This window comes from Diospyros lotus, chromosome 11 (assembly GCF_014633365.1).
Source record: "Diospyros lotus cultivar Yz01 chromosome 11, ASM1463336v1, whole genome shotgun sequence".
Taxonomy (NCBI): Eukaryota; Viridiplantae; Streptophyta; class Magnoliopsida; order Ericales; family Ebenaceae; genus Diospyros; species Diospyros lotus.
This window is the reverse complement of record NC_068348.1, coordinates 2,239,071-2,261,928: the sequence shown is the minus strand read 5'-3', so window position 1 is coordinate 2,261,928 and position 22,858 is coordinate 2,239,071. Positions and strand designations below refer to the sequence as shown.

Here is a 22,858-nt window from a genome sequence, read left to right as displayed (position 1 = left end):
AAGAGAAAAATATGCACGCTTACATGACGCGCCAAGGGACACATGTACCAATAGTGAGTCTCTAGGGAAAGATAGAACAGAGAAACTTCTCGCTCGGAAAATTTCAAGACAAATTGAACTTACAACCTCTTCTAGCAGCTCATTCATCCCATCCTATTACATGATAGTACGCCAAAAAAAAAAAAAAAAGGAAGAATGATTGCTTGCAATACTTGTTGATAATTCGACTTGAGTGTACGAGACTCCTTATTCTGTAAGCAATCTTTAAAAATTTTCACGAGCTGGATCTGTGACCTTCAATTGCAAAAAAACCACCTTACTATTGCTATTGAGGCCCGCCCTCCCAACACTGTTGATAGCTAATCAAACAAATGCCTCCCACCTCCTTATGGAAACCCAATCGTAAATAAATAAGGCTGAATTTAACTAGTCTCAGCTTTGATGTACAGACCGTTACAGGATCTAGGTTCCTACCAAAACTTTAATTCCTTTTCTTGGATGAAAGGCTCACTCTCTTTCCCTCTATAGAAAATTTGTCACTGCCTTCTAGCTGCAAAGCAAAAACAAAGATGTCATCTGTGGCTTGAATTGGAAAAACAATGAGAAAAGCTCTAGCCATGATTCAAAACTTGGACACAGTGACCAAAACAATTGGCATTCTCCAGACAATTAAACCAAAGCCAAACCAACTGGAACCATCATACCTTGCTTTTCAAGAATGCAAGAGCATCTTTTTTGGAGGAGAAACTGGAAAAAACGGGAGTGTGTTCATCAATAAGAACTTTAAGCTGCTTAAGCTTTAACGACTCACCAGGTGCCTGCAACACAATTTTTCTGGTTGGCAGGTGTACTAATTGAGATAACAAGTTAATCCTAACGGGAATAATGTTGGAATATAAAGCTCACACCTGCTGCAGGAGCTTCTTGCAAAGCTTTTTTAGCTTAACCTTCGGTTCATCTTTGTTTGCCATTTTCGAAATGTCACAATATTTTCGTTTTCCTGCAGGACGAGAATAAGAAGAATCCTCATCTGTACTGTCATCAAATGTTGTCTTCCTCCCTTGAAAATGGCAACCAGCTATTTTCTTTGGGCGGTCCTTGATGCCTAGTCCTTGTTTTCCAGATGTGGCTTTATTCTGCATAAAAGACTCGCATCAAGACAGATAATCATCCATCTAAAGAAATGTGCAAATTCATATCATAACAAGTCCATAAATTATCGAACATTTCAAAGAATTCAATTCCTTATTATGAGGTTCAAGACTTTAAATTATGTGTAGAAGACATGTCATAACAAAACAGTGGTTAGTTATTATATTTGAATCTCTATAAATAATGTTGTCAGAGTTAATCTCATATATATCAACAGGAGATAATTACAGTTATTTCAGTTTGTACTCTAGCATAAACTTGTCTAAATTTTCCCTCTATAGTTTGAATCTCTAAAGCAAACTTGTGCTTGATTTTGAGCCATTTTATTTATCTTTGGTTTTGAAATTGAGTTCATATTGGAGGAAATCAAATTTCCTTCCCTAACCGTAGTTACATGGTTCCAATTCATGGTATGTATTCCGGTTTGAGGTACGCTACTTAGCTAGGCACTCATTCAAGGGGGGTAGGATTAGTTGATACGCCAGTTTGGTTCATGGTTTGCTTTGAATAATGTATTGGTATGGTTATTAAAATTCAAAGGAAATTTTTTGTTAAATGATATTGCAATGAAAACAAGGTTCAATTTAACTAAAAGAAAGTCTGCAATAACATAAAAACATAACAGTAGAACCAGAAACATGGGAAAGAAAATTGAATGCCAACATCACAAATTTAAAGCTAACAGTCTTCTCAAAAGCTTAATAATAAGTCAACCTCTTTCATCTCCCAATGATTTTTGTGTTTAGACCTTTGAATTTGGGCTATCAACTCATTTTAAAGTTTCGTATTCGAGATTGCCATTTTTGGAAACTATTAAAGATAAAAGTTTCATTTTTAAAATTTTTAACTCCTAACTTAAGTTCTTAATTTTATTTTAAAAGTGGAATTTGTATTTTTTTTAAATATTTCTATATCCTATTCATGAAATAAATAAATATAATTTTTTGAAAATAATTTTAAAATTACATAAAAAAGACTCACCCAGCGAGCTTCTACTGGGCTTGGCCCATTCAAGCTCCCATGCTGGCCTGGCTCGACTGACAGTGAGCAAGCTCATGACCTGAGCGCCCTATGTTCCACTGACAGGCTGAGCCCAGGCTCGACCCAACCCATTTGACATGCCTACCTAAACTTCACACTGTTTTAATTCTAGACTCAACTTTTAATTTTATCAATTGGAGTATCCAACTTGTCATTTAATTTAGTTTTAATTATAGACTACCGATTTTACTACCATTACATTTTACTATTAATTGTTGACATGATAAACTATGGTAGATGGCTTGGTTGATGAGGAGGGGCTAAGAATCTACATAGATGTTGGATCAATGAAAAGAACTTTATTTGTCAACCAAAATCAAATGGGGTTTTGCAAACTCGTCGTGTGCTTAGGTGGGAAAACCCCCATACGATTTTGGTTGACGAATAAAATTCTTGCACTTAGTCGATCAAATCATCTAACATAGATTGTCATGTCAACAATTAAAGATGAATAATAACAGCAAACCATAGTCTATAATTGAAAGTAAAAAATTGGATGCCCTTATATCAATTTTTTTTAAAAATGACTCTAAAATAGAAAACAAAGTAGAAGTTCGATTTTTTTTTATAATTGACCTTTTTTTAGGGTGTGTATATATATATATATATGGTAGAAGAAGGGAGCTTCTGTTGATACTACTTTTTCTAAGGTATGTGTGCATCCCTTTTCCCCAACTAGAAGGTTGCTATATAATATTCACAAATTACATATTTTTAATAGTAAACTTACAAATGAGTATTATACATTATAAGGTCTGGGCATTTGAGAATAAGATGCAAATATAAGTCCAGTATTTGACACATGGTGAAAATTTGTAGCAAAAAAGGAAGAAGTGGGTCAAAGAAAACTTGGTAATAAACTCTTAAAAAAGACTTATAAATATAATGACTTACAGAAGAAATTATTATTGCTAAAAATTTCTGAAAATCTAAAATTCATGAGATTGACCTAGCTCATTAGGTTAAGGCACCATTTGTTTCAGTTGTTTTACACCAAATGATGTAAACCAACATACCAATTCAAATCCGTGAGTCATTTTCCTATTTACAGAAAAACTAACAAACTATTTTTTCTCTCATCAAAACATCTTTATGTATATGTATGTGTATATCTATAAATAAATACATATATACACAATATGTATACATATATACATACATGTACAAGTGAGTATCATCATTGAGAATAGTGTGGTCACTAATATTTAATTAAAAAACCAAAAGTCTTGGTTGATAATTATGGAATGCTGCATTTCTATTATTTTTGTGTGCAGAAAAGTTTTGTATGAATTTTACTTATAAAAATACAATCACGGGCACGCATATTTAAAACTAGAGGGGTGACTCATGCTATGCACGTGTAAATAAAAAATTTCAAATGAAGGTTCATTTGGTGATGCTTGATAGTTGAAACTTAATTTTTATTTTTAAGTCAAATTTTAAACAAAATGGTGATGCTTGATAGTTGAAACTTAATTTTTATTTTTAAGTCAAAATTCTAAACAAAATAAGTCTTAGTATAATGGTAAAATTGTTCACAAATTTCTTGTAGTTTATAGAGGTCATAAGTTCAAATCTTGTTAACATAATTAGTTTTGTTTTTCAAGCAAGATATAGAAGGGTATTTTAGGAAGAAGGAATTATGATAGGGTTTTGCACACCAAATTTGGTGTTTGCATACTTAATAGAATAGCCAACTTGTGCTAAAAACCCCTAATTATTATTTTGATGATTAAGAAAACTCATTAAGTCTAAATCAATGTTCAAAGAACTGGATTGGGGTATAGGACCGAAAAGGGGAGAGGTTCACAGTTCAGTGGTCGAACCACAACAGAATAGGGGTTGAACTGGGATGTATTTTTACAAAGTAAATCAATATATATTAATTAAAATTATGATATAAAAATTTAAAAGAAATAAAATATATCATGTAATACTTGATAGATTTAAAACTGTATTGAATAATGTCGTCCTACAATTAGAAAAAGTTTATACACTAATACTAACATGAATAAAAAAACTACAAGCAGCTTATCACTACAATATAACACAAGGAATTTTCTATGTATATATATCCATTAGCCTTTTTGGGGGAATTTTATTTCAATTAGCAACAAGGCAATCAACTAGGCAACCAAGCAGCTTTAAGTTGCTAGCTAACTATTAGTTCTTCTGTTTTGCTTCAATAGAAATAGTAATTTCTCTTTTTCTTTTTCTTACTATCTTGCTCAATTGGATTGAGGGGCTGTCAACAATTTTAAGTGACTACAACTATCAGTTCTGCAAATTAGCATGTTTGAAAAGTCACTTCTATGATAGAGGGGAAGCTAGGTCCTCACCATCAAGAGAAGAAAATCAGAAATCAACAGCACTGGATATTTCATAAACAGTAATTTAAACCAAATATAAACAAGAAAGTACCTACTTGGACCAATTTGTAAAGATTTTCTTGATCTTCTTCATGGAAAGCAGCCCTCTTTGTGGTTGGTAGGGATTTCTTTCTCCTGGATTCTGCTCCAAGAAAACCTCCTGAAACAAATTTATGGCCCCACCATTCTGGTGAAACATATTTACCTTCATCTCCTGCCACAATGTTAGGTATTCATGTTTAGCATACAGCTCTATCCAAGCAGCAATTACAGATTTCAATATAGATCTGTCTGTTGAGAATATCAAGTCTTATGTTGTATCAGAATATGGATGAGAAGATGCAAATTTTTATATATACATGTATATAATGGAAACAAAATCTTCTTCAACATCCATTAACAATGAAACCATAATAATGTAGTCTAGACTGCTGAAACACTAGTGCCTCACTAACTGAGAAACAAAGCGTTGTACATCACTGACAAGTGTAATTAGGAATGAATTTCCCACCCAGAGTGCTCTGATTTTTGTAGCATCATAGACCTGCTCTGATTTTTGAAGAGCACAAAAACTAAGTTCTGAGGAGACATTAGCAAGGACATGTAAAGAGATGTCATGGAATGGTAATTGGTAAGTCATAGTAAAACCCAATGTTGAGAAAACCAGACCAAACTGGCCAATTCAACCAAAAAACTGGGAACCAATCAACAGATTGATCTGGTTGTAGGCAAAGAGACCAGCCACTTGAACCAGGTACCATATGAACCCAATTCAACCAATTAAATGTTAACCTTTTTTTAATTTTAAAATTTAAAAAATAATAATAATTTAAGAGATATGGAAAAAGTTAATGCCAACTCTTTAGCTACCATCTATAATTTTAGTGGTTCAAATCCTTTTCAAAACAAAAAAGAAGGATAACATAATGAAACTATTTATAATAAACTGTAATTTTAATCTTGTTGACATATGGAGCTTTTTGTAATTATTTATTGATTTGTAATTTAAATATTTGATCTTGAGTTCTATTTTATTTCATCATAAGCTTATTATAATATTACTGTATGGACTTATTCTATCATAAGATAGTGTTACTTAATGAATTTTTAAGTCTATTATAATACTATGTGATGAATTGTTTTCAATATTTTAGATATAAGTCCTAATTATCATGTGTTTACTTATTTATTATAAATAAATCCTGGTTTGATTCTGATCTGACTATTGACCCTTGACCCCCTCTCATTTCTGGTTTGAATCCCAGATCCAAGTTTTCAGAACAATTGGTAAAACCCCACCCATGATTCCATTTGAAGGAGAAAAGTACTCTTTTCCATCTTGTAGTATTTCAAGCATACCTTCAACATCAGAAACATGATTTGAAGGTTCTTCCACCAACTCCAATATGTTGTCCGGTTCAGAGTTCTTCTGGCCGCATTCCTCATTCTTCTTGACCTATAGCATGCAGTGTCAAATGAAAGTAAACAACGGAGATGTAAAGACCCCAAAACAGATTATTTTTTTAAAATATAATAACAATAATATATATATATAATACTAACAGAAATGCTTTAATAAAACACAGAAAAGCTGACCCAATAAGTTGGGCGAGGCTAGGGAGGAGGTGTCCAATGGTGCACCTGTCTATTTGTGCTGCACCCAGTAAAAAATGGGGAGAGAGGCAAGACCAAGAGAAAAACAAAAGTGAGGGTCAGACTGTGCAGAAGGAAAGCACTGGGGGGCTACCACTGATCAACCACCGCGTTGTCACACATGTACCCTCCTTGCTCTCTCCTTTCTTCCATTCTTCTTTTCTTCCTCTTCCTCTTCCCTCCATTCCACTGTCACGACCCAAAGAGAATTAGAGGGTCAATACTATAATTAGTTACCATTGTTTGTTAGGGGATGCTATTAGTTTTGTTGTAGTGCACATGGGTGTTGTTTCTAGTTTTTTCTTTCAGTTGAATAGCGTATAAATACTCTAGTATGTAGAGAATAGTATGTTGGAATGATAAAGTGAATTCATATTTTCCTCCTTACTTTCTCTCTCATTCTCCCTTGTTTTCTCTCTTTTCTCTTAACTTTTGCTCTGTCTCTCCCTCTAATTCTTCTCTGTTTCTCTCTCAAATTCTTCCAATTTCCTTCCTAGACCCTAGCTAAACCCTAGGGTCGTGACATTTGGTACCAAAGCCATCATTCCTCAGCAGCTTTCTCTGTTGATTAATTTCTGACAGATCGACATTTGCTGTCCAAAGGAGGTTGATTCTCAGAATTAGAGGACGAATTCAGTTCCTGTGATTCCAGCAAACTTTGGCAATTAAATTGGGAATTGAAGCAGCGATTTCCGACGATCCAGGCTTGAGGTGAACGTAGGAGTGATCTTGAATCTGTAGCGATCATAAGCAGATTGTGTGTAAGCCCAGAGGTTGTTACCCATCGCGATTGTTGGCTCCGATCGACAATACAGTTGCAAATCAGAGGCACAGAATTTAGGTGAATTCCGATAAGCCATTGGACATTGATTGGGTGAGAGACGAAGACACCGAATCAGACGGGGAAGAAAGTCGCAATTGAAGCAGCAGTCCGTCAAAGGTCGTTTGTCAGAAGCGGCAAGGTGAAATGCATTTGGAGGCCATCGGAGGGCGAAGAGCGAAACAAAGGCTCTGTTGAAGTTGGCAAGGAAGGGAGTCACAGCCAACAGCGGACAGTGATTAGTTGCTAGTATCAGGATTCAGGGAAAATGAGAGTAGGTGGCTCATATTTGAAGGCGAATCTGATTGGTGCTCGATGGTGTGCTAATCATTCTAATCGGAAGGTAATTCCAATCCAGAACGGTGAAGTCTCCAACCGATACGTCGCTACGTGCTGCAATTTTGAGCAGAAGGCAATTCCAACAATGATTGTGGAGAACTCTGGACCGCTGAATTTTGATTTTGAGTAAGGCAAATCAGAGGGTGTAGCGGAAACGAATATTGAGTAATCGCTAAACAACTAACAATGCAATCCAAGAAGAGTACTTGGATTAGAGATGCTGAAATTTAGATCTAGCTCGTTGCAGGTGACTAAGGTGATTCAGTGGAACTCATTCCGGCAATCCTCGGTTCCGAAATTGGATTAAGGGCTTGTTGATTCAGGCCAGGGTAGAGGGAATAAGGATGGAATGACTGGAAACCAAGACAAACAATTTGGTAAATGGTGTCAAGCAGCTCCAAGTGGAGGCAAGTTGCTATCGAGCGGAGTATACAGCCAATTTGGATTGAGTCATTAGCGGGCTCCAGGAGGAAATTGTTGGATTCCGCCAGCAAATCAGCCAACAGTTGAATGTTGCCTAGAGCATTTTAGCTTGGCAGTCTAATGTCCACCTTCCGACGGATTTAGGCAAAGGCCTAACGATCCTATGGAAGCAATTCTAATGACACCAAGATCTAGGCAAAGGCCTAACGATCCTATGGAAGCAAGGGAGAGGTCGGAGGCAAAGGAGTTGGAGGAAACCCTTCCACATCCCCAACACCGCAAATGGCTATTCTGGCGTTTGAAAGAGATAGGTCGAAATAGTGGATCAGGAAGTGTAAGCAGGTGTTTTATCAATACCGAGTAGCTGAAGGGGAGAAAGTGAACATAGTTGCAGCTTATTTGGATGGCGTTGCAAACGCTTGATTTCAGAATTGAAGCCAAGGAAGGGTGGAATAGAGCTAGCCAAAGTTCGTAAATGATCTCTACAACAAGTTTGGGGAGAAAACGAGGAAGAATGTCATTAAGGGATGAAATAAGTTGAAACAGAAGGGAACGATGGAGGAATATTAGGGCAAACAAGAAACTCCAACAAAAACAACAGGAGAGGATGCAGCCAAATATGGGAAAGATGGATATCGATTATCAGGTTCCCCATGATACATTTTTCAAATGTCAACCTAGTCTAAGCTAACAACACACGATGATCAATATTTTGAAGGAAAAGAGTTGGAGGAAAAGCTAAGGGAGATGGAGCCTGGGATGTTGTCCATGAACTAAAAGAAGCTCTTGGGATGCCTAAAGGTGCTCCTTCCCCATGGCTCATCAACATGCAAAGATATGGTCTACCCACTTCCCATTTGCATTTGAAAATTCCAGGGTTAAATGCTCTTATTTCTCCTAGATCTAGCTTTGGTTATCATCTTGGTGGTTGGGGAAAATCTCTTGTTGATGATTATGGTCGTCCGTTCTATGGTGATGTTTTTGGGGTCCTGCAACAAGATTAGCCCAACTATGAGGAAAAACTAGTTAATAAGACCAGACATTGGGGTGATCTAGAGGAAGAAGAAGAGGTGGTGGAAGAAGAGATTGGGGAAGAGGAATTGGAGGATGGCATTCATACAATTGACTGCCTCTCAAGCACTCCCACTGGTGTTGAGACTCCTGATGCTATTGATCTCTGGAAGCAACAGAGGAAGGAGTCTGAAAAGCCTCTTTACCAAGTACTTGAGGAGAAGGAAGAAAGGATTACACCGGACATCTTGCTTGGAACATCTCATACCTATGTCATGGGCACGGGCACACAAGACTAGACAACAGCTACCAAAAGGGTTAATTTGCTTAAAGGTCAGAAATCATATAGAGTTGATGCGTCATTGCAGCCAGAACAGTTGGAAGTAATGGACAATGTTTGGCCTGCAAAGAAGTTTGAATTTCTCTCTATGATTGGAAATGATATGGTTACAGGAATGACAACTCAATTGGAACCATTTTCAATGACAATAGGGAAGAGGTGGATGGTTGGACTTGGTGTTGCAGCAAGTCATAATACTGTTATGGTTGAGGTAAAAGAAAGGAGATAGCAAAAGAAAAGGGAAATATGAGAAAAGAACGAGAAAATGTGAAGAAGAAATTAGATTGTAAAGTCTAGAATAGAATGAAGAACAGGGTCAATAGCTGTAAGTTTCTTGGGGACAAGAAACCTTTCAAGTAGGGAGGATTGTCACGACCCTAAAGAGAATTAGAGGGTCAATACTGTAATTAGTTACCATTGTTTGTTAGAAGATGTTGTTAGTTCTATTATAGTGCACATGGGTGTTGTTTCTATATTTTTCTTTCAGTTGAATAACCTATAAATAGGCTCTAGTATGTAGAGAAGAGTATGTTGGAATGATATAGTGAATTCATATTTCCCTCCTCACTTTCTTTCTCTCATTCTCCCTTATTTTCCCTCATTTCTCTTGATTTCTGCTCTGTCTCTCCCTCCAATTCTCTCCCAAATTCTTCCAATTTCCTTCCTAGACCCTAGCTGTAACATCCTGCATCGAGCGATAGGAAGGACCGGAACAACTTACCCTGATGGACCTACGCGAACTTCCTAGGGGGTCACCCATCCCTGAACTTCCCCAGCTCAAGCACACTTAACCCGGGAGTTTCTTGCCAACATTCAGCCCAAAAGGTATCCAGCTGGTGTTGTTTCCTTCCTTACTTATCCTCGATATATACTATCCTCCTCTAGGCTCCCGAGGTATTACATTCTCCCCCCCCCCCCTTGAGTACATAACGTCCTCGTCATGCGACTTTACAACTGATCCCAGACCTTTTTCCCTTTGGAGGCTGTCATCCTAGAAACCTGCCAAGAGCCGTTCCTTGCTCAGGCCCTTCCGCCCCGGCGCCACTCCCCGCCCTCATTAGACCGCCTTCTTCAAGAGTCGACTCTGATACCACCTGTAACATGCCACATCGAGTGATAGGAAGGACCGAAACAACTTACCCTGATGGGTCTACGCGAACTTCCTAGGGAGTCACTCATCCTTGAGCTTTCCTAGTTCAAGCACGCTTAATCCCAGAGTTCTTTGCCTACATTCAGCCCAAAAAGTATTCAGCTGGTGTTGTTTCTTTTCTTACTTATCCTCGATATATACTACCCTTCTCTAGACTCTTGGAGTATTACACTAGCTAAACGCTAGGGTCGTGACATCCACCAACAGCATTAAAAGAGCATTCTTCCCTTTTATATCTCCTTTTTTCCTTTTTTTTCCCCATCTTCCCACTCTATTTGGCCGTGATAGAGACAACCAAAGGAGATAAAGCAAAAACCAACTCAACCTAACTTTTGACCTAAAAGGCAGTAACCCAAAAAATTAACCTTACCTAGAAAAATCAATACATTAACCCAAACCAATAGCTAAAAATCAATATATTAACTCAATCCGTTAGTTTTTTCATGTCGTTTCTAGCTCTTATTTTGAAAATTGTGAAAAATGACAACAATATCAAACACAATAATTAGTTCGTATTTTTAAAAAAAAAATGAAAATGAACACAAAACAAATAAAAATAAACACATGAAAACAGACAGCAAAATCAAACAGGCCCTTAATAACACAAACAACAAAATTCAGTACTTCTATATGAGACTCCACACTATTCGGAACTTGCTACAGACAGCTCTACAAAAGGGAACCTGGAGTCCTTTTGATGCAAAAGGAATAGGAAAAAAGAAATGTAACAGATATTTGGGTTAATGACTCACAAGTATTCCTTCAAGATCCTGAGAAGAATATGCATGGACAAATTTCCCCCTCTCTCTTTTCTTGTACCTGGCAATTATATAGGGAGGAAAGAGGAGCATCAAAACAGATCTAAATTTGGAATAAAGTTGAAATTGAACTTGTGGCATATAAAAGAACAAGAGAACGGGGAGCTATATTGACCTTCCCTGGGGTCGAGTAGCCTTGACTACCGTATTCATACTTTCTTTAGATGTATTAGATTCTGCACCTAGATTAATTGTGTCTTCTTGAATGTCATCCTTTTCTACAGCTGAAAGATGCAAAATTAATAACAAACATTATCTTCATTGAACTATATCATGCTACTGAGTGCAGTACCAATTACTTCCAGGTTGTACCTTCACCATTGATTTCTGCTGCTTTCTGCAAGAATATAGAGACAGTGAGGAAGAAGGAGTAATAATTACATAGTTAAAGGTGAGCTAACATTAAATCTAATTCAAATGAGAAATCTGGCTGTTACCACTTTTAATTTCTTAAGGATGCTGTCAAACTGCGCTGTATCAAATGCCCAATTATTTTTGGCCTCATCTACACCGATACCTGTTGAATTCAAGACAATATGATGTCATCCAAACTTGAAAAAGGAACCCAGCTGGTAAAATCTTATTAAGAGAGAACAATTTTTGAATTATACATGTTATGCTGCACTGCTTTCTTCCAATAAATTGAATAACTCACCACACGATAGGGATATACGTATTAGGTCATTTCATTCATCTTTTTGTCATGACCCTAAGGATTTCCCAAATATAGATTAGTGAATATAATAGTAGGAATTTACATTTCCTTTTGTATTTTCTGTTATAGGGCTTTGTCTTTAGCTAATAGGCAACTGGGCTGTTTGTTACATTGCACATGGGTGCATGTGAGAGGCTGTTAGGCTATATATAAGCCTTAGCTGAGGATGGAAGAATCATGTTTGAATTGATAATTGAATGCTTTCATTTCCCACACTTGAATCCTCTCAATCTCCCTCCACATCCCCTCTAATCTCTCTCTTCATTTCTCTCTCTTTGTCTCAGTTCTTCCTAAACTCCCTCGCTGTTCTGTTCTTCCTTAATTTCTCTCCATTTCTTCAGGTCTAACTCTCTCAATTCCTCCCCAATTACTTCTTAAACCTATTATGAACCCTAGGTTCATGACACTTTTCTTTCTTTTTTGTAAATTCCATCCCTTTATGGATAGAAAACCATACAAACGAAAAAGTTAGACAGGAAAACCTGTAGTGTCCTTTTTGTTTTTAACCCTGACGTAGCCTTTGATCCCTTGTTTGTCTTTGCCGAGCCCTTCGCCTTCTTCCCACCCCTGCAAACAATTACATCTCCACTACATCAAACTTCACAAAAACACGCACCTGTAGATACAGATTGACAACTGAGCAGAAACAACTGAAGTAAACCCTAGTAACGATTTCGAACTAGAAACTTGAGATAAAACAAATGTCGAACTACATGAATGTCCGCATTTTTTATAGATCAAAGCCAGAATAAACTGAAAAATGCACATTTCTTCTCTTCCGATTTTACAGTCCAACCAAGAAAATTTACAGAAATCTATCTTCAGTGCCTTAATCGTATGAGAGTAATTCAAACGAACCATTTGTTTCATGAGGCGGAAAGCGGCGGACTTTCGGGCGATTCCGACGTAGCAATTTGAACCTTCTATCGCCCCCATTCTGTCCCTGCAATTCACAGCCCCTCCTCTCTCTCTCTCTCTCTCTCTATAAATTCAAAAAAGAGAGGAGAGAAAAGGAGAGAGCAAAGTTTCGAGCCTCCGAGAGCAGCACAAACCCTAGACGCGGAGGTGGTAAAGTAGAGAGAAATTCTGTGTGGCCGTGATAATTGAATTTTCCATGCGATTTGCCTTCGGATTTAAAAGATGAGTTCCAACTTCGACGGCCGAGATCGATTAACAGAGCCACTCTAAAATTATACAAGGGTAACGTACACATACTTTTTATGTTTTTATTTATTTATTGATGTTCATAGATAAATTTAATAAATATTTTTTATAAAATAATAAATTTTATGATAATTTTATCTAAAATTAATAATTTTGATAAGACTGTTATAAATTGTTGTTAATGTTAAATATAATTGTTGTTACTCGGTAACAACAATAAATTTGTAAACAGGGAACTGTAGATGGATGACCCTCTGATAGGCGATTCGAGCGATGGGTGACCCTCTCGTGGTGTGTCTGGGCGATGGATGAGTCTACCGGGATGAATACGGCGATGGGTGAGCCCTTTTCGTCGGATCGAGAGCGATAGATGACCTACTAGAAAAAGAGTCAGTTAGGGGCACGGGCGAAGGTCCCTGCGTGAACCCTCCGATGCTTAAATTAGATCACCGTAAGAGTAGAGTACTTGAGAGTAAAAGTGTAAATATGAGAGCCAGAGATTGCATACTTTATGCGGGAAAGTGACCTTCTATTTATAGCAATAGGAGGGGCATCCATGTGTTGCGTGCCCCGAGCTTTGCGGCAAGAATCTCGAAGAGGCTTTGACCGAGTCTCGCGGGAGTAGGTTTAGGCCGATTATCTTGGAGGCGTCAACGCAAGAATAGGGGGCACGTGGATGTCAGTGCGGCACCTTGGGTGACCCTCACTCGGGGGTATGCACAAGCATGGGCAAGCAGAGCACGAGGGGCCGTGCACGCAGGTGCACGAGGCCGGGTGCGAAGGGGCCATGCGCGGGGGCGCGCAAGGAGAGGCCACGCGCGTGGATGGTCGTGCTCACGGGCGGCCGCATGCGCCGATGGCCGCCCGCGCGACCGCAAGCGGGGTGTGCGCGGGCGGCCGAGCAAATAAGCACCCGTGCGCAGGCGCGCGCGCGCTAAGGCGCGGCTCCCTCGAGTGACCCCCACTCGGGGGAAGGCCGCGCGTAGGGGCGCGTGCGGCCTCCCGCAGGGGCGCACGCCGTCGCCTGCGCGCAGCCGCGCGCACGCTCAGCTGAGCCCCCCGAGAAGGGTCACTCGGGGTGGCGCCCCTGGGGGCCAAGGGCGCGGCCCCCGCCAAGCAGCCGCGTGCTGCTTGGCTGCGCGCGCTGGGCGCGCCCGCACCCTTGGGTGGCCCCCTTTAGCGTACCCATGGGGCTGCCACGTGGCGTTTATACTGTTTTTCTCCTTTCAGCATTTTTATGCATAACAATTGCTCCATACTCTTTATGTCAGGAGTCTTGGGAGAAAGAGTATTTTGTTTATGCTGCAATTCTATTTCCAGGAGACCACTTTCATTTTGAGGAGAAGATTTATTCTGTATCTATCTCTTCAACTTCAAGTCTCTCGAGGTTATTCTTTCCACAGTGTCCCTCAGAGCCACTATAAAAGGATGACTTGGTCTTTCATTTCTTCATTGCTCAACTACTCTCTCGTAAGAATTCTCTCAGCATCCCAGGCTTTGACACGGTATACTTCCTCATCCATAACCCTCATCCATGGGGATGTTTAGATTTTTCCTCCGAGTGACCCTCATCCATGGGTTCAATCGCTGGTCGTCGCTCTTTGTGACCCTCATCCATGGGTCTTGCCATTAGTCTCATCCGTGCGTGAGCCCTTACATGGGTCTCTTTGCTATCTAGGCGTGATCCCCATCTATCGGTCCTACCATTATCCTTATCCATGCATGAATCCTTTTATGGGTCTTTTTACCATCTAGGCGTGACCCTTACCCATGGGTCTTGCCCTTAGCCTTATGTGACCCTCATCCATAGGAGTCATAGTTCGCTTGAATCATAGGTGTTTGTGGCCGTGCCTTAGGATTTAAGCACTCAATATGAGCCGTTTTAAGAATGCTTTACCACATTCACCTCCTGCTCCCAATGTATATATATCTCTAGGACGACAGTCTTCGGTGAAGGGGAGAGAATTAGTCGGGATACAGTCTCATTTCATATTCCAATCGATCATCATATTAGACTTCCTACACCTGAAGAGACAAGTACCGCCATGGTAGGAGGACATGGCTTCGGGGTATATTCAGCTTCTTTAAGAGCAGGTCTTCGTTTCCCCTTGTCTAGCTTTGGCATGGAGTGGCTCGATTATCATTGCATTGTCCCAGCTCAACTTCATCCTAACAATTGGGGTCAGTTAGTTGGCTTCACCATTCTTTGCCATATGATCCAAGTACCTGTACCTCCTTCCGTAGAGTTGTTTGGTTGCTTTTATAGGTTGAGGAGAGTCGAACGGAGGGGCGTCTTTTTCACACTTCAAAAGATTGTGGGTCTATCTCCCCTCTTTCAAAAACTCCAAAATAATGTGGACTTCGAGTCCCGATGGATTGTGGTCGAGCCTCCTCCCGACTGGAAAGCACCGCTTCGTTGGTGTTGGGATAACGAGATGGACTTTTGGTCGAAGAAGCTTGATGACATCGGGATTTCCCGGGCTATCTATTGCCGAGTAATTGAGAGATTATGTGCTCTTGGCACTTGTAATCTACCTGGCCTGCTTACCTCATAAAACATTGCTGCCGTAGGGTGGGGCATTTGGCTTGAAGACATGCCCGGGACCTCCACTCTCACTTTTGTGCCATCATCGGCTATACCCGAGGACACCTTACAAGTTAAGGAGGAAGAAGGCAGCGAGGAAGAGGACGAGGGCCCCAAGAAAAAAGAGGGGAAATCTCTAGGGAGTATGGTCTTTCTTAGTTATTCTTCCTGTAAGGGTAGACCCCCAGAATCGTAGAGATTGCCTTTTAAATTATCCATGTCAATGGTTGACTTTTACTTTTATCTCTTGTTTTGCAGACGATATGAATATATTCAAGGAACAAACGCTCAGACGACGTGGTAGGAATTCACGATAGGCTGGCGAGCAAGATCATCAACCTCCTCCTCAAGCATCCCATGGCTTGTCATAAAAGTCTCCGTCTGACACTCCAAACCCTAGCCTTATTCCTCCGCCAGTTCCTAGCTCATCTCGAAGGCATCTAAAAATGAAGAGGTCTGAGACGGATGCCTTGCCCAGCCTTTCTTGTCCTAATCCCTCGGTCCCCACCTCGGACGTTTATATGTTAGACCCTCCTGCCCTCAAAGTCGCCCTTGGGGAACCAAATCCAACTGATGCATCTAGCTCACGCAGGAAGGGGACTGGCAGCTCTCGCTCTTCTTTTGGCAGTGAGCTCGATTGAATCAGGGATTAGAGTCGCCAACCTTTTGTTCCCTTTCGTAGGGATCGACGAAAGCTAAATGCTGAGCTCCCAGACTTTCGGCCTATTCTTCCTCCCATTACTGAGCCAAGACGAAATCCCGTGCCAATTCCTAACAGCACTCAAGTGAGGGGTGACCACTTCCATGTACAGTCTAGGCTGATTGATTCAAACTCTGTAAGAGACCCGGGGGTTAGTGCCAGGATGATATATGCTACCTTGCTCCCTCAGGATGAGCCTAATTTTTTTGGCAATTGGCCTAGCGTTGCCAACTCTCCCGAGCAAAAGATTATTGAGGTAGGATGCCTTTATTGTGCCTATATGTCATATTTGCAGTCTGACTTGGTTGTTGGTCTTCTAATGCACTATTTGCACCCAGGGGGTTTAAGGGTTGGTGATATCCAACGCTATCAGGAGAGCTTATCATCATCGGGTTGAACAAAAGAAAGCGGAGGCAAGAGAGAACATGATAAAGTGGAGGGATCACGAGCGTTGCTACCAAGCAGATATCAGAAAGCTGAATCAAGAGGTAGAAGACATGCGCTCTAAGCTGGCGGAAGCTGATGGTGAATCGTCAGGCATAAATGGAGAGATAGAGGAGCTCCGGAATAGCAAAGAATCGCTGACGAGAGAGCTTTTAGGAGTTAAGGAAACCCATGAAAACCTTTTGCAAGAGCATTCCTTGAGGGTAGATGAGCTTGCTCGTCAGAAGAAGCAATATAGGTCGCTCAAGAATCAAAGAAATGAGGAGATTTCGGCGGCACATGAGAAGGCTGTGAGGGACTATCGCCTTTCAACGGACTGCCAAGAGAGAAAGATCAGTTATGGGGGCTGCTTTACAAAGTATGGATTCTATCTCGCACGCTTGCACCTAGATTCAAAACGTCCAGGAGAACAGTTCCCTGAGTTGGTCTATACTGATGAGGTTGAGGAGTCTGATGTTCCTGACTGGCGAAGATATAATGATCCTGACCCCACGAGTCCCAAGGCTTATTTGAATGCTCATTTAGTTGATAATCTGGAGAACTTGTCGGGCCCGTGGGAGCCGTACGCCTTTGCCTCAGAGGAAGTGGAGATGACAAATGCCCTACCTATAGTTGATGACACAGTTATTGCATCCTCGGGCCAAGGAGAAGAGGAGGCCCCATCTGCTCCGAGTAGCAGTGCTCCCAGTTCTGGCAGGAGGAAGCGGACTTAGAGTAGATCCTTTTTTTTTTTTCAAGTGTAGTAGCTCTTTCTCCGTTGAGTGTAATATCTTTTATTTGCATAAATGGCTGCATCTCGCTGGTTTTCTTTATTATTGTTGCCCATAGAAGGTCTGGGATTTTAGGTTTTGCTGCCACAATGTGGACTATGGGCGTTCAAGCCCTTAGTGGTCCTTTGGCAATTTCTTGACCTCTCGCTATCAAGCCAGGTCAATTAAATAGACTGGCGGGATAGCTCGTGATTTCAATATTGGCGAGTTGTGCTAGACGTATTTGTTACTTCATTGGGCCGGGCCATTTGGCTTTGAGGCAAGGCAATTATCACATTTACTAGGCCAATTGAGTCGTGCTTCTCTCGTGGCGCATTGCATGGCAGGGCCTTACGTATTGCTATCGGGATTAGTAGAGCAACTTACTAGCGGGATATTAGTTCACTTGCCAATTTTGATTTTTTTCACTTTCGGGCAAGACTTGTTATACTACTTTGCAAGGAAGTAAAAAGCTCTATTTTCCCTTGCCTGAAATAGAACAGAAAAAATGAAGACACAAGTATTTTACGTGGTTCGGCAAAATGTGCCTACGTCCACGGTCCCTCGTCGGGTTCATATTATTATTGCGTTACATGTCAGGAGGGGAGTACAATTTCAAGTGATTTGTACTCCACGTTTTTCTCATGGTTTCACCTTGGAGTGTTTGGAGAATACATGTACTAAGGCCTATCATTTCCTGGATGCGATACGGCCCTTCCCAGTTTGCTCAAAATTTTCCATCCTCTCGGAGTGCATTAGTGATGGCCGATTTTCTGAGGATCAAATCTCTTCCTTGAGAAGCCGGCTCTTTACTCGAGAGTTGTAATAATGGGCCACCCTTTTATGATAGGTAGTGATTCGTACAGTCGCCCTGTTCTCTTGTTCCTCGATGAGATCAAGATTTTCTTTCAATGCATCAGAGTTATTTGAGCTGCCACTTTCATCAAAAGCATCCAATCGGGGTGATCTGCACGAGATTTCTACTGGGATCAAAGCTTCTGTCCCATACACCAAGTTAAAGGGCGTTTCGCCCGTTGAGACCCGGCTGGTTGTTCGGTAGGCCCACAGGAAGGTAGGCAATTCATCCACCCATGCTCCATTGGCGCATTCCAGCCGAGTTTTCAAACCATGTAAAATTGTTCTGTTACTAATTTCGGCTTATCCATTAGCCTGGGGATATGCCACTAAAGAAATCCTTAACTGAATATCTAGGCCTTTGCAGAAGTTCCGAAAGAAGTCACAGTCAAACTACTTTCCATGATCAATGTTGATGATTCGTGGGACACCAAATCGGCATATAATGTCTTTCCACACCATAGCTTCAACTTTCCTAGCGCTGATAGTGGCTAGGGCTTCTGCTTCAATCCACTTGGTGAAGTAATCTGTTGCTACCAGAAGAAATTTCCTTTGCCCCGCAGCTCGTGGAAATGAGCCAAGAATATCCAAACCCCATTAAGCAAAGGGGATAGGCTGTAATGTGGGCTGTAATTGCGATATTGGAGCAGAATGAATCGGAGCGTGCCTCTGACATTTATCACACTCCCTGACCTTCGTTTGGGCATCCTGTTGTAATGTGGGCCAAAAGAAACCTACCCTTAGGATTTTGGTTGCTAGGGCCCTTCCTCACAGATGCTCACCGCATACTCCGCTGTGAACTTTAGTCAAGGCGTAATCGGTCTCTTGGGGACCTAAGCATTTGAGGAGCGGCATAGTGTAAGCTCGCTTGTAAAGCGTTCCATCAATTCTTGTGAAACGAGCCCCTCTAATTTTAACTATTCTGTCCCCCTTCGGGTCTGCTGGCAATTCTCCCGTGGTCAAATATTTGTGAAAAGGGGTTCTCCAATCATTACCATTCTCAATGCATGCTACCTCAGGCTCGTCTATACTTGGTCGCTGAAGGACTTCTACATATACTGTTCTCCCAATGGTTTCTTTGGTGGATGCCAATTTGGATAAGACATCCGCATCGCCATTGAGGGATCTGTTGATCTGCATTAACTGGAAACTTTCGAACAATTTTGCAAGTGTCCTAACTTTTTGCAGATATTGTCCCATGACCGGCTCTCTAGTCTCGTACTGCCCGTAGTATTGTTGAACAATCAACTGAGAATCACTATGCGCTATCAATTGCGCTACTTCAAGCTTTCGAGCTAACTTTAGACCGGCAATTAGCGCCTCATACTCAACCACATTATTTGAGCTTGGAAAAGCAAATCTCAGAGAGTATTCAAGGGATTATCCTTCTGGCGGGATAAGCATTACTCCAGCTCCACTTCCTTGTGAACTGGCGGCGCCATCTACAAACAATAACCATTCTGTTTTGTTCTCTTCTTTGGCTTCTTTAAAGGGAGTACATTCAATAATAAAATCTGCCAACGCTTGCCCTTTTATGGCTTGCCTAGGCTGGAATTGTATGTCATACTCGCTTAACTCAATGGACCATTTGGTGAGACGACCGGAACATTCAGGTTTCTGCAAGATGCTCTGTAGGGGTTCGTCCGTCAGTACGCTGATGGAATGAGCTTGGAAGTATGGCCTCAATTTTCTGGAGGCATTCAGCAGGGCCAGCGCCACTTTTTCAGTGAAGGGATAACGTGTTTCTAGGCCTTGCAGAACCTTACTGACATAGTACATCGGCCGGTCTACTGGTCCTTCCTTCTTAATCAGCACTGCACTCACCTCTTTGTCACTTACGCCCAAGTACAAATATAACATTTCCCCAGTTTCGGGTCGGGTCAACAAAGGAACTTCCTTCAAGTATTCCTTTAATGCCTCAAACGACCTCTGGTATTACTCTGCCCACTCAAACTTTTTTCCCGCCCTTAATGTCTGAAGAAACGGGAGTTCCCTTTCGGCTGACTTGGAGAGGAAACGTCCAAGAGCCGCCATCCGACCTGTTAGTCGCTGCACTTCCTTAATTGATGTTGGGGGTTCCATATCCAGTATCGGTTGAATTTTTTCGGGGTTCACCTCTATCCCCCTTTGTGTGATCATATACCCTAGGAATTTTCCAAATTGAACTCCAAATGCACATTTTGTTGGGTTTAGTCGCATTTCGTATTGCTTAAAGACTTCAAGCACTTGCGCCAGCTTTTTCACGTGCGATTCCTTCTCCCGACTTTTTATGATCATATCATCAACATAGGCCTCCATGGTATCACCCAATAACTCTTTGAAGACTTTATTCACCATGCGCTGATAGGTGTCCCCCGCATTTTTTAGCCCGAAGGGCATAACTTGGTAACAATATATCCATTTCTCTGTAATGAACGATGTTTTCTCCTGATCCGGAGGATACATCATTATTTGATGATACCTCGAGAAGGCATCTAAAAAGCTCAACAGTTGATACCCAGATGTTTCATCCACGAGACGGTCAATCCGAGGCAACGGTAAGAGTTTTTTAGACACACCTTGTTGAGGCTAGTGAAGTCTATACACACGCGCCATTTTCCATTGGATTTTTTAACCATGACGACATTTTCCAGCCATTCTGGGTATAAGACCTCTCGAATGAAACCTGCCTTTAGTAGCTTATCAACTTCATCTTCTAATGCTGACAGTCTATCAGGGGCAATATTCCTTTTCTTCTGTCGGACAGGCTTGAACTGAGGGTCCACATTCAGATGGTGACATATCACATCTGGCTTGATCCCTAGCATATCCTTTGGTGTCCAAGCGAAGACGTCCAAGTTTTTTCTTAGGCACTCCACGATTTCTTCTTTTACCGATTTCGGAAGCTGTGTGCCAACATACGCCAACTTCTCGGGGTCTGTATCGCTTATGTGCACTGCTTCTAACTCTTCCACTGGTTGAGGCTTGCGAGCAATCTCTTCTGCTAAGGATTTGTGTATAGCTTTCTCAGCAATAGACAAAGTCTCTTCTGTCATTTTTCCTTTTGTAGATGACACATAACAGGATCTCGCCTTCCTTTGATCTCCACGAACTTGCCTCACTCTTGAGAGCGTGGGGAACTTCATTAATAAGTAGCAAGATGACACTACAGCTCTCATATCGTTGAGGAGCGGTCGGCCTAAAATCATGTTGTATGCTGCAGAAGGGCTTTGACCACCATAAAATTTGCCTGTCGAGTCACACTTTGAGGGTCGACGCCCAATGTGACTGGTAGTTGAACAGATCCCGCCACTGAGACAGCTTCCCCAGTGAAGCTGTACAAGGAAGATGATACTCTTTTCAATCGGTCAGGGGATATATGCATTTGCTCGAAACAATTCCAATAGATCAGATTAACAGAGCTGCCGCTATCCACCAATATTCTACTGACAGGGTGTTTGGCGACAGTTGCAGAAATTACCATGGGATCGTCATGCGGGAGTATTATATCACCCCTATCAGCTGGGGTGAATGTGATGGGCTCCTCGTCTTCTCTTGCCTCCATCACTGAATTGACCTGGTAGGCTTGACGAGCATAGGCTTTTCGTGAAGAAGAAGTATTCCCAGCTAAAGTCTTGCCCCCAGAGATGACATGAATGGCTTGATGTGTCGGCTCATTGTCGGGGGGGGGGCATAATTATGTCTTCATTCTGTCGCAAATTTCGTCTGTCTTGACCCTTGGGTATTTCTTCCATTCTCTGACAATCTCGGTCGTTTCTTCCTTCAGTCCTCACATACCTTTGCAAGTGCCCTTCCCGAATGAGTGCTTCAATCTGGTTTTTTAACTCCCTACACTGGTCGATAGAGTGCCCTCGAATCTGGTGATACCTGTAGTATTCTTCTTGATTTCTCCCCATGGGACGGTCTGCCTTCTTCGGAAGCTAGAGAAGGCTCGACCCCTCTACTGCTGCCAGTATAGTTGACCGGGGTTGATTGAGCCTAGTGTAATGATGGAATTGTGGTCCAATCGCATCCGACCTCCTGGTTCGTTCTTTTCGCTGATTCAATCTTTCTTCATTATCTCGCTCCTTTCTTTTCCTTTCTCCATCTTCATTTCCCCCTATTGTTCTCATCATCTCTGTGTGGAGTATGTACTTATTGGCTCTGACAAACAGGTCTTCCAAAAGATTTCGGCGGGTCTAGAGACAATGATTATTGTAAAGGGGGTAGTCGTGTTCCTTGGAACATAGCGGACACAGCCATTTCAATAGGCAGATTGCAAATCTCAAGCGTAGCATTCCGAAATCTGTCTACGTAGTGACGTAGGGTTTCCTTATGCCCTTGTCGAATGCTAAGAAGGTACGTTGCGTCTTTCTTCCTTTGACTGTTAATAATGAATGCCTTAATGAACTCTGTTTTTAACTGCCTGAATGAAGAAATGGATGTTTCGGGTAAACTAGGCCCGAGCGTGCCCAGTTAAGGTTAAAGGGAATGCCCTACACATTATCTCATCGTCCCATCCATGAAGCATCATTAGAGATTCGTAATTTTG

The 22,858-nt window shown here is 41.3% G+C and overlaps 2 protein-coding genes across 2 annotated transcripts; both read right to left on the bottom strand.

Moving 5' to 3' along the window:
* Positions 1–9: 9 nt before the first annotated feature.
* On the bottom strand, positions 10–12,908 carry LOC127813169 (G-patch domain-containing protein 1). Its single transcript, XM_052353976.1, has 11 exons — positions 12,690–12,908; positions 12,314–12,398; positions 11,554–11,633; positions 11,429–11,453; positions 11,232–11,340; positions 11,051–11,117; positions 5,922–6,018; positions 4,619–4,776; positions 909–1,136; positions 705–818; positions 10–550 (listed from the first exon to the last, which is right to left on the bottom strand). The coding sequence occupies exons 1-11, from the start codon at positions 12,765–12,767 to the stop codon at positions 482–484; spliced, it is 1,110 nt and encodes a 369-aa protein (XP_052209936.1). The 5' UTR covers positions 12,768–12,908; the 3' UTR covers positions 10–481.
* Positions 12,909–20,262: 7,354 nt separating this feature from the next.
* On the bottom strand, positions 20,263–21,871 carry LOC127813436 (uncharacterized). The gene is made up of 3 exons (XM_052354397.1): positions 21,557–21,871; positions 20,993–21,446; positions 20,263–20,801 (listed from the first exon to the last, which is right to left on the bottom strand). The coding sequence occupies exons 1-3, from the start codon at positions 21,869–21,871 to the stop codon at positions 20,263–20,265; spliced, it is 1,308 nt and encodes a 435-aa protein (XP_052210357.1).
* Between the last annotated feature and the right edge of the window lie 987 nt (positions 21,872–22,858).

Bases quoted from the DNA above. Each gene is read 5' to 3' on its own strand.
- LOC127813169 (XM_052353976.1), bottom strand. From the start codon at position 12,767: ATGGGGGCGATAGAAGGTTCAAATTGCTACGTCGGAATCGCCCGAAAG. The intron at 11,118-11,231 runs GTCAATATAGCT...TATAATTGCCAG, and splicing joins GCTACTCGACCCCAGGGAAG to GTACAAGAAAAGAGAGAGGG. The intron at 6,019-11,050 runs GTGAGTCATTAA...TGCATGCTATAG, and splicing joins AGGATCTTGAAGGAATACTT to GTCAAGAAGAATGAGGAATG.
- LOC127813436 (XM_052354397.1), bottom strand. From the start codon at position 21,871: ATGGAGGCAAGAGAAGACGAGGAGCCCATCACATTCACCCCAGCTGAT. The intron at 21,447-21,556 runs GCAAATTTTATG...TTATTAATGAAG, and splicing joins CTCAAAGTGTGACTCGACAG to TTCCCCACGCTCTCAAGAGT. The intron at 20,802-20,992 runs GTTTCATTCGAG...TGAGCTTTTTAG, and splicing joins TGATAAGCTACTAAAGGCAG to ATGCCTTCTCGAGGTATCAT.